The sequence below is a fragment of the Hyla sarda genome, chromosome 10, assembly GCF_029499605.1.
Source record: "Hyla sarda isolate aHylSar1 chromosome 10, aHylSar1.hap1, whole genome shotgun sequence".
In the NCBI taxonomy this organism is placed as follows: Eukaryota; Metazoa; Chordata; class Amphibia; order Anura; family Hylidae; genus Hyla; species Hyla sarda.
In genome coordinates, this window is record NC_079198.1 from 11571842 (window position 1) to 11587346 (window position 15505).

Sequence of the window (15505 nt, forward strand, 5' to 3'; positions counted from 1 at the left end):
TTCCGCACTCAACAAGTGGACCACTTGTCCCTTCCATTCCACCCTCTTGTTCTGAAGTTATTAATACACAATGTAGCACTTCTCCTAATGACTTGTTTGCTTCCTCTTCTGCGTCTCCTCCGGTAAATGTTTAACATTGAGATAGCTCTTCCTCCTTTTGTATAGCAGGCGGGCTCCTAGCAACCAACCAACCAACCAACCACAAGTCATGTTTGGCCACTTGTCCAGGTCCCGTTGACCCAGTCTCGAATCTCGTACTTGCTGATCACATAGGACGCAATGAGATATACGTCTGTCGAACGGACGCTGAAGGTTGTCTTTAGAATAATTTTGCGCACATCAAAGAGCAGGTTTCCGAGTGATCATTGAGGACCGGAAACATAGAACATGCCATGATTGAGTCTGGTTGGTCTTGAAATAGAAAAAGCACTCTTTGCAATTTCTGCAATTTCATTTTCAATCTCCTCCGTATTAACGTTCCGTCTATAATTTCAGCCAGTACCTTGTGTTTGATGGAAAATAAGAGCAGAGACCAGGGGTGGGCGTCCTCCATATCCCTGGAGTGGCTCCAGCTCATCTACCTGGGTCTCCATTGCTTTATTGGGTGACGTCCGAGTGCGATGGGATAAAAAAACGATAGAATTTTTACTAAATAACAGCAAATATACAATATCAGGTTCTATAGAAGGGCAAAACAAAGAACCGTAAGAACGCTTGTAATGGGGCCCCACTATGCAATGATGATGCTGTTGCAGGTTTCACAGTCAGACCTCAGAACAATAGATAAACTGGAGAGTGGAGTCTATAGTATTTTGCATTATCCACCTTAAAGGGGTACTCCAAAGGATAGGTGATAACATGTCTGATCAAAGGGGTCCCGGCTGCTGGGACTACCCACGATCTACGGGCCGGCATTGCGGCGTTATGGTCACGGAAGCCTTGGGCTTCTGTCATCATGATGTCACACCATGCCCCTCTATTCGTGGCTATGGGAGGGGGTGTGACAGCTAATACACAGTAGGCTGATCTCACACAATACCTCTCAGGATATGTTAAAGGGGTACTCCGGCACAAAGACATCTTATCCCCAATCCAAAGGATAGGGGATAAGATGCCTGATCGCGGGGGTCCCGCCACTGGGGACCCCCGTGATCTTCCACACCGCACCCCGTTAGAATCAGCCCCCGGAGCGTGCTCGCTCCGGGGGCTGATTCTAACGGAGTGTGGCGTATAGACATAGACATGCATTAAATATGGTTCCCCTATACGGCTGAGTGCGGGCGCCGCGATTAAGCCCTGCCCCCCCTCCTCCCAGCCATATACGGGAACCGTAAGTACAAAATGTGGTGTGAAACCACCCTTAACCTGTTCACTACCGTCATTCCTGGGTAATCTTGCCGCAATATTACCTGTTATCCTGTTTTGTTGATTTTCTCATACTTGCCATTTATTGGGACTAGTATCCAGTTGTAGAACTGCTTCTTAGGGTACGTTCACACTACAGAATTCTGTGGTGTGAACTTAACATTAGTTTGAATGGGTCTCCGCGAGACCTGTTCGTACTGCGGAATTTCAGCGGTGGACAATGCCGCCGCTGAAATTGTTCCACACAAAGAAAGAACGTGTTCCGCGAGCACTGCACAGCCGTCAATGGTGACGGCTCAGTGCCCCACGGCCCTAACACCGAAGTATTTTCAACTACGGCCGCCACACGGAATCTCTGCTCGCTGAATTCAGCAAGCGGAGATTCTGCAGTGTGAACGCACCCTTAGACTGGTTATGTAAGTTGGCAGGGAGAGGGGTTCGGGGTACCCCTTGGGCGCACTATTCCCTGCCCTATGTGACAACGCTTTTATTTCTTAATATTTTTTTAGGGTACATTTTTGCAATAAAACTGTTACAAAAGTGTACATACCCTTTTAATGACCCCGGTGAACATTTTGCTGCTCCTCAAAGAATCATCATACTGTTCATGAATTACGTGTGAAGACCAAGTTACACAAGAAAATATAATACAAAGCACATTCTTCCTCTCAAGAAACCCAATTTATGAAGGGCCATAAACTCTGCTCCTTGTATCCTGTCCTTTCTTCTCCACTTCTAAGTTCCAAAACAGGAAACTCCCCCGGTACTTGCACCTTCATCTGATACAATATGTTTTTAATTCTACCCTTCAGCACTTATATATGTTATTTCTTACCCCTGGTCCCATTTCTTGTTTTCCAGAACATTTCTCCACATCTGTTTCTAGGCAAATCTTACACAATTGCCATAACGTGACCATTGCTGGTGTCTCACGCCTATGTGATATTTGATTATACAATGATCCCTCAACTTACAATGGCCTCAACATACAATAGTTTCAACATACAATGGTCTTTTCTGGACCATCGTAAGTTGAAGCCAGACTCAACATACAATGTACAGATAGTCCAGATATGTGAAACGTGTCAATGGCTGGAAGAACTGACCAATCAGAATGGGCATTCACTGGTAAAACCCCTGTATTACTGAAGTGTATGCACTGACTGGTGTCTGGTAACACCCCCTACAGTACAGGGAGGTATTACATGTTCTGTACTCTTTACCTGTATTACTGAAGTGTATGCACTGACTGGTGTCTGGTAGCGCCCCCTACAGTACAGGGAGGTATTACATGTTCTGTACTCTTTACCTGTATTACTGAAGTGTATGCACTGACTGGTGTCTGGTAGCGCCCCCTACAGTACAGGGAGGTATTACATGTTCTGTACTCTTTACCTGTATTACTGAAGTGTATGCACTGACTGGTGTCTGGTAGCGCCCCCTACAGTACAGGGAGGTATTACATGTTCTGTACTCTTTACCTGTATTACTGAAGTGTATGCACTGACTGGTGTCTGGTAGTTCCCCCTACAGTACAGGGAGGTATTACATGTTCTGTACTCTTTACCTGTATTACTGAAGTGTATGCACTGACTGGTGTCTGGTAGCGCCCCCTACAGTACAGGGAGGTATTACATGTTCTGTACTCTTTACCTGTATTACTGAAGTGTATGCACTGACTGGTGTCTGGTAGCGCCCCCTACAGTACAGGGAGGTATTACATGTTCTGTACTCTTTACCTGTATTACTGAAGTGTATGCACTGACTGGTGTCTGGTAGTTCCCCCTACAGTACAGGGAGGTATTACATGTTCTGTACTCTTTACCTGTATTACTGAAGTGTATGCACTGACTGGTGTCTGGTAGCGCCCCCTACAGTACAGGGAGGTATTACATGTTCTGTACTCTTTACCTGTATTACTGAAGTGTATGCACTGACTGGTGTCTGGTAGCGCCCCCTGCAGTACAGGGAGGTATTACATGTTCTGTACTCTTTACCTGTATTACTGAAGTGCATGCACTGACTGGTGTCTGGTAGTTCCCCCTACAGTACAGGGAGGTATTACATGTTCTGTACTCTTTACCTGTATTACTGAAGTGTATGCACTGACTGGTGTCTGGTAGCGCCCCCTACAGTACAGGGAGGTATTACATGTTCTGTACTCTTTACCTGTACTACTGAAGTGTATGCGCTGACTGGTGTCTGGTAGCGCCCCCTACAGTACAGGTAGGTATTACATGTACTCTTTACCTGTACGAGGGTTAGCTGCTCCTTTGGACACCAGGTGAGGGCGGCTCCATTACTTTTTTAGGACACTGCATACTGTATAGGACCCTGAAGAAGCTCCTGTCCTCTACATAGACCAGTGTTTCCCAAGCAGGCTGGCCCCAGCTGTTGCAAAACAACAACTCCCAGCATGCCCGGACAGCCGAAGGCTGTCCGGGCATGCTGGGAGTTGTAGTTTTGCAACAGCTGGAGGCTCCCTGCTTGGGAAACACTGATATAGACAGTGATTACAGCTCCCAGCAGATCTTTCCTACTATTATATATGAGGATTTGCTTTATCTATATTAGTTATCTACTTATTTTTCTTTAATTCTCACTTTTTCCTATTTTTGGATGACATTTTGGTACCTTTAGAACCAATTACCAGGTTTCCATAGAGTCCTGGTCTCAACATACAATGGTTTCAACATACAATGGTCGTCCTGGAACCAATTAATATTGTAACTTGAGGGACCACTGTACTATAATATGAGAGCCAAGAATATGATTTTATCCCTACTGTGATGGTTTAACAGAAATGAATGATAGATGGTAGGGAAGAATTTACAGAAGGTTGTAATGTTCTAAGAAACAAGGCATAGTTATTGGGGCTGGGTTCACACTACGTTTTGTCCCATACGGGAGCGCATACGGCAGGGGGGAGCTAAAATCTCGCGCTCCCGTATGTGACCGTATGCGCTCCCGTATGTCATTCATTTCAATGAGCCGGCCGGAGTGAAACGTTCGGTCCGGTCGGCTCATTTTTGCGCCGTATGCGCTTTTACAACCGGACCTAAAACTGTGGTCAACCACGGTCAGCCCACCATGTGGTCAGCCCATCAGGGAGCTAGGACGCTGGGCCAATCAGGCTTGGCATCGGCATCACCCGCAGTCTGTCGGAGCCAGATTTAAGATTTAAGGTGGTTCTATTCCTCCTCACACGTGTTTGTTTCTGCTGGATCTTGCTGTGCTTCTACACGGCTTTCTGATTCCTGTCTATCATTCTTAATTTGGATTCTGACGCTACACCTCGGTTTGACTCCCGGTTTGGACTGACAACTGGTTCCGGTTCTACTCGCGCTGCTTCCAACCTTGTTATTTGACCATTCTCCTTCATTCAAGTTAGGAACCCTGCACTTAGTAAGGACAGGATCTTTAATCAACTGAGGGCTGTCACCTTAAGTGGATACTCCATGTAGGTACGGTGGTATAAGTGGAGTATAGAGTCAGACTTAATGGTTTCTTCCCAATGTTACAACAAATGTGTATTTCTGCTGTTCTATACCAATTTACATGCTGTTGTAACTGGGATGTACCAGACATGTCTGGGAGCATTAAGTGTTAACCTATACACATAGATAGGAACCTTCCAGATGGAAGGAAGAAGCTTGTTCTGGTCCAGCATCTCTTCTGAGAGGAATTAAGAGGGCCAGCTGTAGTTTAGCCCCTCCTCTGAGAAGAGGTTAGATCAGCCTTCATGTGAAAGGACATCTAGAGCAGCCTCTCTGTTGAAAGTTTGCAAGAGGAAAACAACTGAGGTCAGATTGGGACTAAGCCAACTAACCCCAACCATGGGGTTTCAGCTTGTTTACTGCTAATATTTTCCATTCCAAGGCCCTGTCTTAATCTAGTCCTGACCTGTGTTTGGGCTAGAAAAAAGTGATGAGTTTTCAAAGTCACACCTTGTTGTCGGGAACTGCATACTGGAGAAACATCGATGTGTTTTCCCACCCCCATTACCATTTACTTCACAGGGAAAGTCAAAGAGCTAGCGATAAGGGATCGAGTAAAGAAAGGGAACCTAAAAAACATACCATCAACTTGGGTAACCCTGCTTCAGCCTAAAGTCTAGCCTTACCATCTGAATGCTTAAAGGGGTACTCCACTCCTAGACATCTTATCCCTATTCAAAGGATAGGGGATAAGATGTCTGATCGCAGGGGTGCTACAGCTGGGGACCCCCGTGATCTCCCTGGAAGCTCATGACGTAATTCACGCCCCCTCCCATAGACTTGCATTAAGGGGGCATGGCTGGGATGTCACGAGCGGGGCATAACCGTGACGTCACGAGTCTTTGCCCCGCATTGCCAGTCATCCTGCACAGAGTGAAGGTCGCTCCATGCACCAGATGTTTGGGTGCCACAGCCAAGTTTCCCCAGTGGTCCCTTTAAGAATGGTGGGTCCATTTTAGAAGAGCTTCAATGAAGCAAACCATGAGTCGTTTAAAGTAACCACTATGTCCGACTCAGCCAGGACACCTACACAAGACAAGTCCTACGGGAAATACAAGTACCACAATTTAAGTGCAGTCTACAGACCTACAGTGTGTGAGGAGTCCCAGTGGAAGCCCTTAAGCCTTTATGACCATTAAGATCCAAACCATGGCCGGTGTGACAGCGTCAGCCATCCCACTTGTACCACCCTTGTACCACCCTTGTACCACTGTCTGGGCTGCCACTCAAGTAAAACCAAGCAAAACCAAAGCCACCCCCTTTAGTTAGGCCACAACCCACCTATCTGACATCTCAGCTACGGGATCCTTCAAGCCCATACCAAATTTCATTTCTTGTCCAGTCTGTTCAATGCTGTTATATAATGTAGTGTTGAGCGGCATAGGCCATATTCGAATTCGCGAATATTCGCGAATATATGGACGAATATTCGTCATATATTCGCGAATATTCGCATATTTGAATATTCTCATTTTATTTCCGCATATGCGTAAATTCGCGTATGCGAAAATTAACATATGTGAATATTAGCATATGCAAAATTAGCATACGCAAAAATTCGCATATGCGAAAATTAACATATGCGAATTTACGCACATGCGAATTTTCGCACGCCAGTCTCACACAGTAGTATTACAGCCTTCTTTACACCACACAAGCTGGAAGCAGAGAGGGATGATCACTGTGATGTGTACTGTGAAAAAAAAACAAAAAAAACCAAAAACGAATATTCGTAATTACGAATATATAGCGCTATATTCGCGAAGTTCGCGAATTCGCGAATATGCGATATTCGCGAATAATATTCGAATTGCGAATATTCGTGAGCAACACTAATATAATGGCGAACATGAACAAAGACAAAAATAACGTAAGAAATCTGAAATATTCTACAAATCTTTCTTCATTTTTTGGCCACTTTATTTTTGCAATCTGAAAAAGCCGCAAACTCTCCAGGGAAATTGTCAACGTTTATTTTAAAAGCTCGTCGTCTTGTATCTTCAATTGTTTTAGCATTTATCTAGAATCGTGTTCCAAAAATCCTTAATTTTATTTTGGATAGGACTCGGCTGTCATCTGTGAGAAGGCTCCTGGCAGCGCTCGGTACTTGGGGAGGGCGCATTGTGGTTTACATAAAGTTGGACTGCTGTAATATTTAACCCCTTAAAAGTGTTTGTCTTTTCAAATAAAATAAAAAAAATAAAAAACAACAAAAATATTATTTTTGCTAATTGTGGGGGCTTTTGTATTTACGCAGTGAACCTTACAGTAAAACTGACATGTTATCTTTATTTATGCCCAAAATTACCCAATTCTGACCCCTATAACTTTTTTTATTTTTCTGTTTACAGGGCTGTATAATATGCAGAGTGACCTTTAGTTTATTTTGGGTAGATTAAACTTTTTATTACATTTTTACAGATATATTATGCGACCAAAACGCAGCAATTCTGGTGTAGTATTTTTTACTTCATTTACGCTGTTTACCATGTTATATTTTAATAGTTCGGCCATTTCCACATGAGAAAATACCAAATATTGTTATATTTTTTTATTTGTTTACATTTTTTTTATTACAAATTGGGAAAAGGGGGCAATTAAAAAAATTTTAAGGATGGGCTTTCTTATTTTTTCTTTATATTAAAGTTTTATGTTTTTTCTTTTTCTTTTTTTACAGTCTTTAAGTCTCTGTAGGGGACTTTCATAAGCATGTCATTAGATTGCTTATACTGATCGTTAGATCGGTGCTTTGCTGTTACAGCTTGTTCGGGGAAGACTATATCAGCAGAATTACTATAGCAGGTACTGAGGCCTAGTACAGACATCCGTCTGCCACAGTGACTGGTCGGTACCCTAGTGATCGTGTTGCAGAGGTGCTGATTGGACACCGATTAAGCCTTTTACATGCTGTGGTTGCTAAGGATCGCAGCATGATGTTGATCATTGACAGTGAGTGCCGGCTGCTGATAGCAGCCAGAACCCACCATCTATGAAGCAAAGCCAGCATCATAGTTTAGAATGAAGCCACCATACATATAGGGCAGTCTACTTTAACGGGTTAATGTGTTGGTGCCGGCTGCTTTGCTTAACATGTACACAAGAAGTGATATGGCGGGTCGCTATTCGATCACACTGGTATAAATTTCAGCAAATATAACGGTCTGTTCTAATTTCGGCCTCTACAGAAAGAATTGCTGGAAGGGATTTCCCTTGTTAGGGTGTGTTCACACTTTGTAATTACTGTTTGATACAGAAGCCATAACACCGTGCTGACACCATTGCGTTTGTAAGTTATGAACACTTAAAGGGCTACTCCAGTGTTTAAAGGGGTATTCCAGGAAAAAACTTTTTTTCATATATCAACTGGCTCCAGAAAGTTACACAGATTTGTAAATTACTTCTATTAAAAAATCTTAATCCTTTCAGTACTTATGAGCTTCTGAAGTTAAGGTTGTTCATTTCTGGCTAAGTGTTCTCTGATGACATGTGTCTCGGGAAACGCCCAGTTTAGAAGAGGTTTGCTATGGGGATTTTCTTCTAAAGTGGACGGTTCCCGAGACACGTGTCATCAGAGAGCACTTAGACTGAAAAGAACAACCTTAACTTCAGAAGCTCATAAATACTGAAAGGATTAAGATTTTTTAAAAGAAATAATTTACAAATCTGTTTAACTTTCTGGAGCCAGCTTTTTTTGTTACATTTAAAAGCAGCTTTATAGAGGAAATTACAATGAATCAAAACAATAAAACAAAAATAAAAATACAGAAAAGATAAAAAAAAATCACTCATGTAAAGTAAATAGAAAGTTGCGCAACTTTTAATGGAATTGTAAACAGTGAAATCTTTGCTTTGTGCTGTTAAGTGTTTACTGTCGGATTGTTTGGATTTGCAATTGTTTTCTGAGTGTTACCAGAATTGTTATTTTTTTTTTCTGTAAAACTTATCAAACTTTAGTCAAGGTAACAAAACAACTATAAAAGAAGTTTGCATGGCCCAATGATGCATGGGTAATAGGACAATACTAAATAATGCAATAGCCATAGCTAGCAGAGGAGAATACATAGTATACGCGGCATTGAAAAATGTTTCCTCTGAGATTCGAGTGGGTGAGAAAACACGAACGGAAAGAGAAATAAGAAAAACAAAACACAACTAGGATGACTTTGCAGGTCTGAAAGATTTGGATGACCTTCCGGGTCAGATGGACTGGGATTGCACGTCTTGAGAAAGGACTTAGTACTAGTCCGAAACGTGTTGAATGCTGCATGAAATTTTATAGTCCTATCAATAAACTACACACCTTTTGGTTAAGCGCCACGTCTGGAGATTTTTTTTTTTCCTACAATTTTCTTCCAAATGGACTGGGATGACCTTCTGGGTCAGATGGATTGGGATGACCTTCCGGATCAGATGGATTGGGATGACCTTCCGAGTCAGATGGATTGGGATGACCTTCCGGGTCAGATGGATTGGGATTGGGTTGACCTTCCGGGTCAGATAGATTGGGATGGCCTTCCGGGTCAGATAGATTGCGATGACCTTCTGGGTCAGATGGATTGGGGTGATCTTCTGAGTCAGATAAAGGGAATACCCCTTTAAGCCAGTCACATTGCTAAACACAATGATACACGTAATAGCAAAATGTTTACCATAACGGGGTCATATAAGAACGAGCCGAGATACATCAGGGATTTATCGGATCCGGAAGGTCATCTTAATCCATCTGACCCGGAAGGCCATCCCAATCTATCTGACCCGGAAAGTCAACCCAATCCCAATCCATCTGACCTGGAAGGTCATCCCAATCCATTTTACCCGGAAGGTCATCCCAATGTAGAATGCACTGCAAGAAGCCACAAAAAAAAGATAAAAACTGATAAAAAATAAAATAAAAATAAACAAAGCAGCTTCTAAAAACAACTTTAAAATACAACTTCCTGTATTTGTATTTTTAGAAGTTATGCTGGCTTTGTGCAGTGCATTCTACATTCGGATGACCTTCCAGGTCAGATGTATTCCTGCTACTCTTTAAGTCCTGTTTACAGGGTCCCATGTGCCATTTGTCATACTGATCTTTATGAGGCAGATATGCATTGGTGCCCCCTTAGGCACCAGTCCCATTGCAAATTCTACCTCTGTACCCCCTATAGCTACACACCTGGACCTGAAGAAGAGACTTGACCGGTAATAAACTGCCTATAAGAGAAGTAGGTTTATTTTCTGGAAATTTTAAAAGAGTCCCAGTGGATGGACCCTCCTACAATCAGCTATCTTCTATCCTGTACATACCCTGCTTACTCGCCCCTACCTTTGTCCCTAAGCGAGGTCCCAAGGTACTCAAGGTATGAAAATGCTCTGCTACGACACAAGTCATACTCACAGAAGGAAGAGCAGATGGGGATAGGTATCTATGTAAGGAAAAATAAAAATAATGTGTAATACAAATACAAAGAGTAGAATACAAGACACTTGATACCTTGCACATCATTTATGTGGCGTTCCATTTTGGAGTCCTTGGTAATGAGGTGACCTTTTAGTCTTCCCTTTCGACAGTCTATTAATCCTTCAGCTTTTCCTGCTTCGCTGCTGATATATTCTCACTTTTTGATAAATTGGTGAAGCATAAAGAAGAGGTTTATTAACCTGCAAATGTAAGTGGTTGTCTTATAAAGAGGGAATAGGAAATATTCATGTCGAAGGGAAGGAGTTACTATAGATTGAACGACTAATATAGTGGGGTTTATTGGTGGAAATCACATATAAACTGGTGATAATCACATGTAGACTGGTGATAATCACATATAGACTGGGGATAATCACATATAGACTGGTGATAATCACATATAGACTGGTGATAATCACATATAGACTGGTGATAATCATGTATAGACTGGTGATAATCATGTATAGACTGGTGATAATCATGTATAGACTGGTGATAATCATGTATAGACTGGTGGTAATCACATATAGACTGGTGATAATCATGTATAGACTGGTGATAATCACATATAGACTGGTGATAATCACATATAGACTGGTGATAATCACATATAGACTGGTGATAATCACATATAGACTGGTGATAATCACATATAGACTGGTGATAATCACATATAGACTGGTGGTAATCACATATAGACTGGTGATAATCACATATAGACTGGTGATAATCACGTATAGACTGGTGATAATCATGTATAGACTGGTGATAATCACATATAGACTGGTGATAATCATGTATAGACTGGTGATAATCATGTATAGACTGGTGATAATCACATGTAGACTGGTAATAATCACATGTAGACTGGTGATAATCACATGTAGACTGGTGATAATCACATGTAGACTGATGATAATCACATATAGACTGGTGATAATCATGTATAGACTGGTGATAATCACATGTAGACTGGTGATAATCACATATAGACTGGTGATAATCACATGTAGACTGGTGATAATCATGTATAGACTGGGGATAATCACATATAGACTGGTGATAATCACATGTAGACTGGGGATAATCACATATAGATTGGTGATAATCATGTATAGACTGGGGATAATCACATATAGACTGGTGATAATCATGTATAGACTGGTGATAATCATGTATAGACTGGTGATAATCATGTATAGACTGGTGATAATCACATATAGACTGGTGATAATCACATGTAGATTGGGGATAATCACATATAGACTGGTGATAATCACATTTAGACTGGTGATAATCACATATAGACTGGTGATAATCATGTATAGACTGGTGATAATCATGTATAGACTGGTGATAATCACATATAGACTGGTGATAATCACATATAGACTGGTGATAATCACATATAGACTGGTGATAATCATGTATAGACTGGTGATAATCACATATAGACTGGTGATAATCATGTATAGACTGGTGATAATCATGTATAGACTGGTGGTAATCACATATAGACTCCATTTCCCCATACTCGCTGTCTCACTGCTCTTACCGTAAAGAACTTCTGTCTGTGCTGGTGTAGAAACTTTCTTTCCTCTAGACCTAGAGGGTGTCCCCTTGTTATAGATACAGTCCTGGGTATAAATAGGTCGTGGGAGAGATTTCTGTACGGTCCCCTGAAATATTGATACATAGTCCATCAAGTCCAACCTATATTCCTATTGTGTCTCTACTGTGTTGATCCAGAAGAAGGCAAAAGACTCTTATGAGGCTGATGCCAATTACCCCCTCCCGAGGATCAAGGTTCTGTATCTATAAATCTATTCTCCATAACCTTACTCTCCAGAAGCACGCTTAGATCCCTCCTGACCTCTTTCATTGTGTTTAACTCGACCCCTTCCTCTGGCAGAGAGTTCCATACATAGTCTCACTGCTCTTACAGTAAAGAACCCCTATCAGTCTAATAGTGATTAGACTGATAGTAATCACATATAATCTTGTAATAGTCACATATCATCTTCCTTTGCTCGGCCTACCCATAACTTCTTGTACTGTATAACTCTCATGCCTGGGATAGACATTCAGTTCTTTTCCTTATGATTTGTGAAGAGAGAACGACGGTGATACAAGTGTCACAGTCGAGAGACAAGAAGTATCTGGAAGGGGTGTAACTTCCTAATAATGCCGGCATAGAAGCCTCCGGAGTCTTTGTAAACCTGGATGAAAATGTAATAAGACTATAATGGCTGCTATTAGCGTATGTCAAGAAGTATCTGTAAGGAGACCAAGACAACTCACTAATAACTGAGCAGAAGCCTAAGTAACAGAAGAAGAAAACGTCTGGTGAGTATGAAGAAAATGTATCCTTACATGAGGCCTACTGAGGTCATGACCGTCTCTATAGGTCACTATGGTCTCTGCAGGTCACTATGGTCTCTGTAGGTCACTATGGTCTCTGTAGGTCACTATGGTCTCTGTAGGTCACTATGGTCTCTGTAGGTCACTATGGTCTCTATAGTTACTATAGTCACTGTAGGTCACTATGGTCTCTATAGTTACTATGGTCTCTGTAGGTCTCTATGGTCTCTGTAGGTCACTATGGTCTCTGTTGGTTACTATGGTCTCTGTAGGTCACTATGGTCTCTATAGTTCCTATCAGAGGCATAGCTTGTAGCTTCTGGGCCCGATGCAAAATCTGCAACAGGGCATCATATGCCAACTATACTACTGGTGTATTTTGGGGCCCTCTTAGGCAACAGGGCCCCTGCGCGATTGCTACCTCTGCTACCTCTATAGCTATGCCCCTGGTTACTATGGTCTCTATAGTTACTATGGTCTCTGTAGGTCACTATGGTCTCTATAGTTCACTATGGTCTCTATAGGTCACTATGGTCTCTGTAGGTCACTATGGTCTCTATAGTAACTATGGTCTCTGTAGGTCACTATGGTCTCTATAGGTCACTATGGTCTCTATAGTTACTATGGTCTCTGTAGGTCACTATGGTCTCTGTAGGTCACTATGGTCTCTATAGGTCACTATGGTCTCTATAGTTACTAAGGTCTCTGTAGGTCACTATGGTCTCTGTAGGTCACTATGGTCTCTGTAGGTCACTATGGTCTCTATAGTTACTATGGTCTCTCTAGGTCACTATGGTCTCTATAGTTACTATGGTTTCTGTAGATTACTATGGTCCCTATAGTTACTATGGTTTCTGTAGTTACTACGGTCTCTGTAGTTACTACGGTCTCTATAGTTCACTATGGTCTCTATAGGTCACTATGGTCTCTGTAGGTCACTCTGGTCTCTGTAGGTCACTCTGGTCTCTGTAGGTCACTCTGGTCTCTATGGTTACTATGGTTTCTATAGGTCACTATGGTCTCTGTAGGTCACTATGGTCTCTATAGTAACTATGGTCTCTGTAGGTCACTATGGTCTCTGTAGGCCACTATGGTCTCTGTAGGTCACTATGGTCTCTATAGTAACTATGGTCTCTGTAGGCCTCTATGGTCTCTGTAGGTCACTATGGTCTCTATAGTTACTATGGTCTCTGTAGGTCACTATGGTCTCTATAGGTCACTATGGTCTCTGTAGGTCACTATGGTCTCTATAGTTACTATGGTCTCTGTAGGTCACTATGGTCTCTGTAGGTCACTATGGTCTCTATAGTTACTATGGTCTCTATAGGTCACTATGGTCTCTGTAGGTCACTCTGGTCTCTGTAGGTCACTCTGGTCTCTGTAGGTCACTCTGGTCTCTATGGTTACTATGGTTTCTATAGGTCACTATGGTCTCTGTAGGTCACTATGGTCTCTATAGTAACTATGGTCTCTGTAGGTCACTATGGTCTCTGTAGGCCACTATGGTCTCTGTAGGTCACTATGGTCTCTATAGTAACTATGGTCTCTGTAGGCCTCTATGGTCTCTGTAGGTCACTATGGTCTCTATAGTTACTATGGTCTCTGTAGGTCACTATGGTCTCTATAGGTCACTATGGTCTCTGTAGGTCACTATGGTCTCTATAGTTACTATGGTCTCTGTAGGCCACTATGGTCTCTGTAGGTCACTATGGTCTCTATAGTTACTATGGTCTCTATAGGTCACTATGGTCTCTGTAGGTCACTATGGTCTCTGTAGGTCACTATGGTCTCTAAAGTAACTATGGTCTCTGTAGGTCACTATGGTCTCTATAGTAACTATGGTCTCTGTAGGTCACTATGGTCTCTGTAGGCCACTATGGTCTCTGTAGGTCACTATGGTCTCTATAGTAACTATGGTCTCTGTAGGTCACTATGGTCTCTGTAGGTCACTATGGTCTCTGTAGGTCACTGTGGTCTCTGTAGGTCACTATGGTCTCTGTAGGTCACTATGGTCTCTGTAGGTCACTATGGTCTCTGTAGGTCACTATGGTCTCTATAGTAACTATGGTCTCTGTAGGTCACTATGGTCTCTGTAGGTCACTATGGTCTCTATAGTAACTATGGTCTCTGTAGGCCACTATGGTCTCTGTAGGTCACTATGGTCTCTGTAGGTCACTATGGTCTCTGTAGGTCACTATGGTCTCTATAGTAACTATGGTCTCTGTAGGTCACTATGGTCTCTGTAGGTCACTATGGTCTCTATAGTAACTATGGTCTCTGTAGGTCACTATGGTCTCTGTAGGTCACTATGGTCTCTATAGTAACTATGGTCTCTGTAGGCCACTATGGTCTCTGTAGGTCACTATGGTCTCTGTAGGTCACTATGGTCAGGCCTTGTCCGCTATAATAAAACTCCTCTTCATAAGGTCCACTTTAGATCGTAGGGGGAGGTGCGCAGGATACTATGATGTTCATATGATCTAATATGACATTTAAACCAGAACTAATCCTATAAACCCATAATACAGTGGATTTGGAAAGTTTTCAGACCCTTTAATTTTTTTCACATTTTGTTATGTTGTGGCCTTAATAATTTTTTTGTTCCTTATCATTCTGCACTCCAATATCCCATAATAAAAGTATTTAAAATTTCTCATGGACATAAGTATTCAGACCCTTTAATATGACACTTGATATTTATCTCTGGCTCCTCCCATTTCTCATGATCATCTCTGAGATGTTTCTCCACCTTGACTGAAGTCACTTGTGGTAAATTTAGCTGGCTGGACAGAATTTGGGAAGACACAGCCCTGTCTATATAGGGTCTCACAGCTGACAA

At 42.1% G+C, this 15505-nt stretch overlaps 1 protein-coding gene across 4 annotated transcripts in view; it reads right to left on the minus strand.

Moving 5' to 3' along the window:
- Positions 1 to 15505, minus strand: part of LOC130293942 (chemerin-like receptor 1) — a 99925-nt gene that overhangs the window by 38289 nt on the left and 46131 nt on the right. Inside the window, exons 1-2 of one of the 4 annotated variants that reach the window (XR_008848327.1) lie at positions 11861 to 11940; positions 10339 to 10505 (exon numbers count right to left, since the gene is read on the minus strand). The exons of 2 other annotated variants lie outside the window; for them this stretch is intronic. Coding sequence is in view for 1 of the 2 variants with exons in the window: in XM_056543248.1 (XP_056399223.1) it covers positions 10339 to 10366 (28 nt within the window). In the remaining variant the exon portion in view is untranslated. Of the gene's footprint in view, positions 1 to 10338; positions 10506 to 11860; positions 12439 to 15505 lie in introns of those variants that run through there. One more of the 4 variants, XM_056543248.1, reaches the window with a different exon arrangement.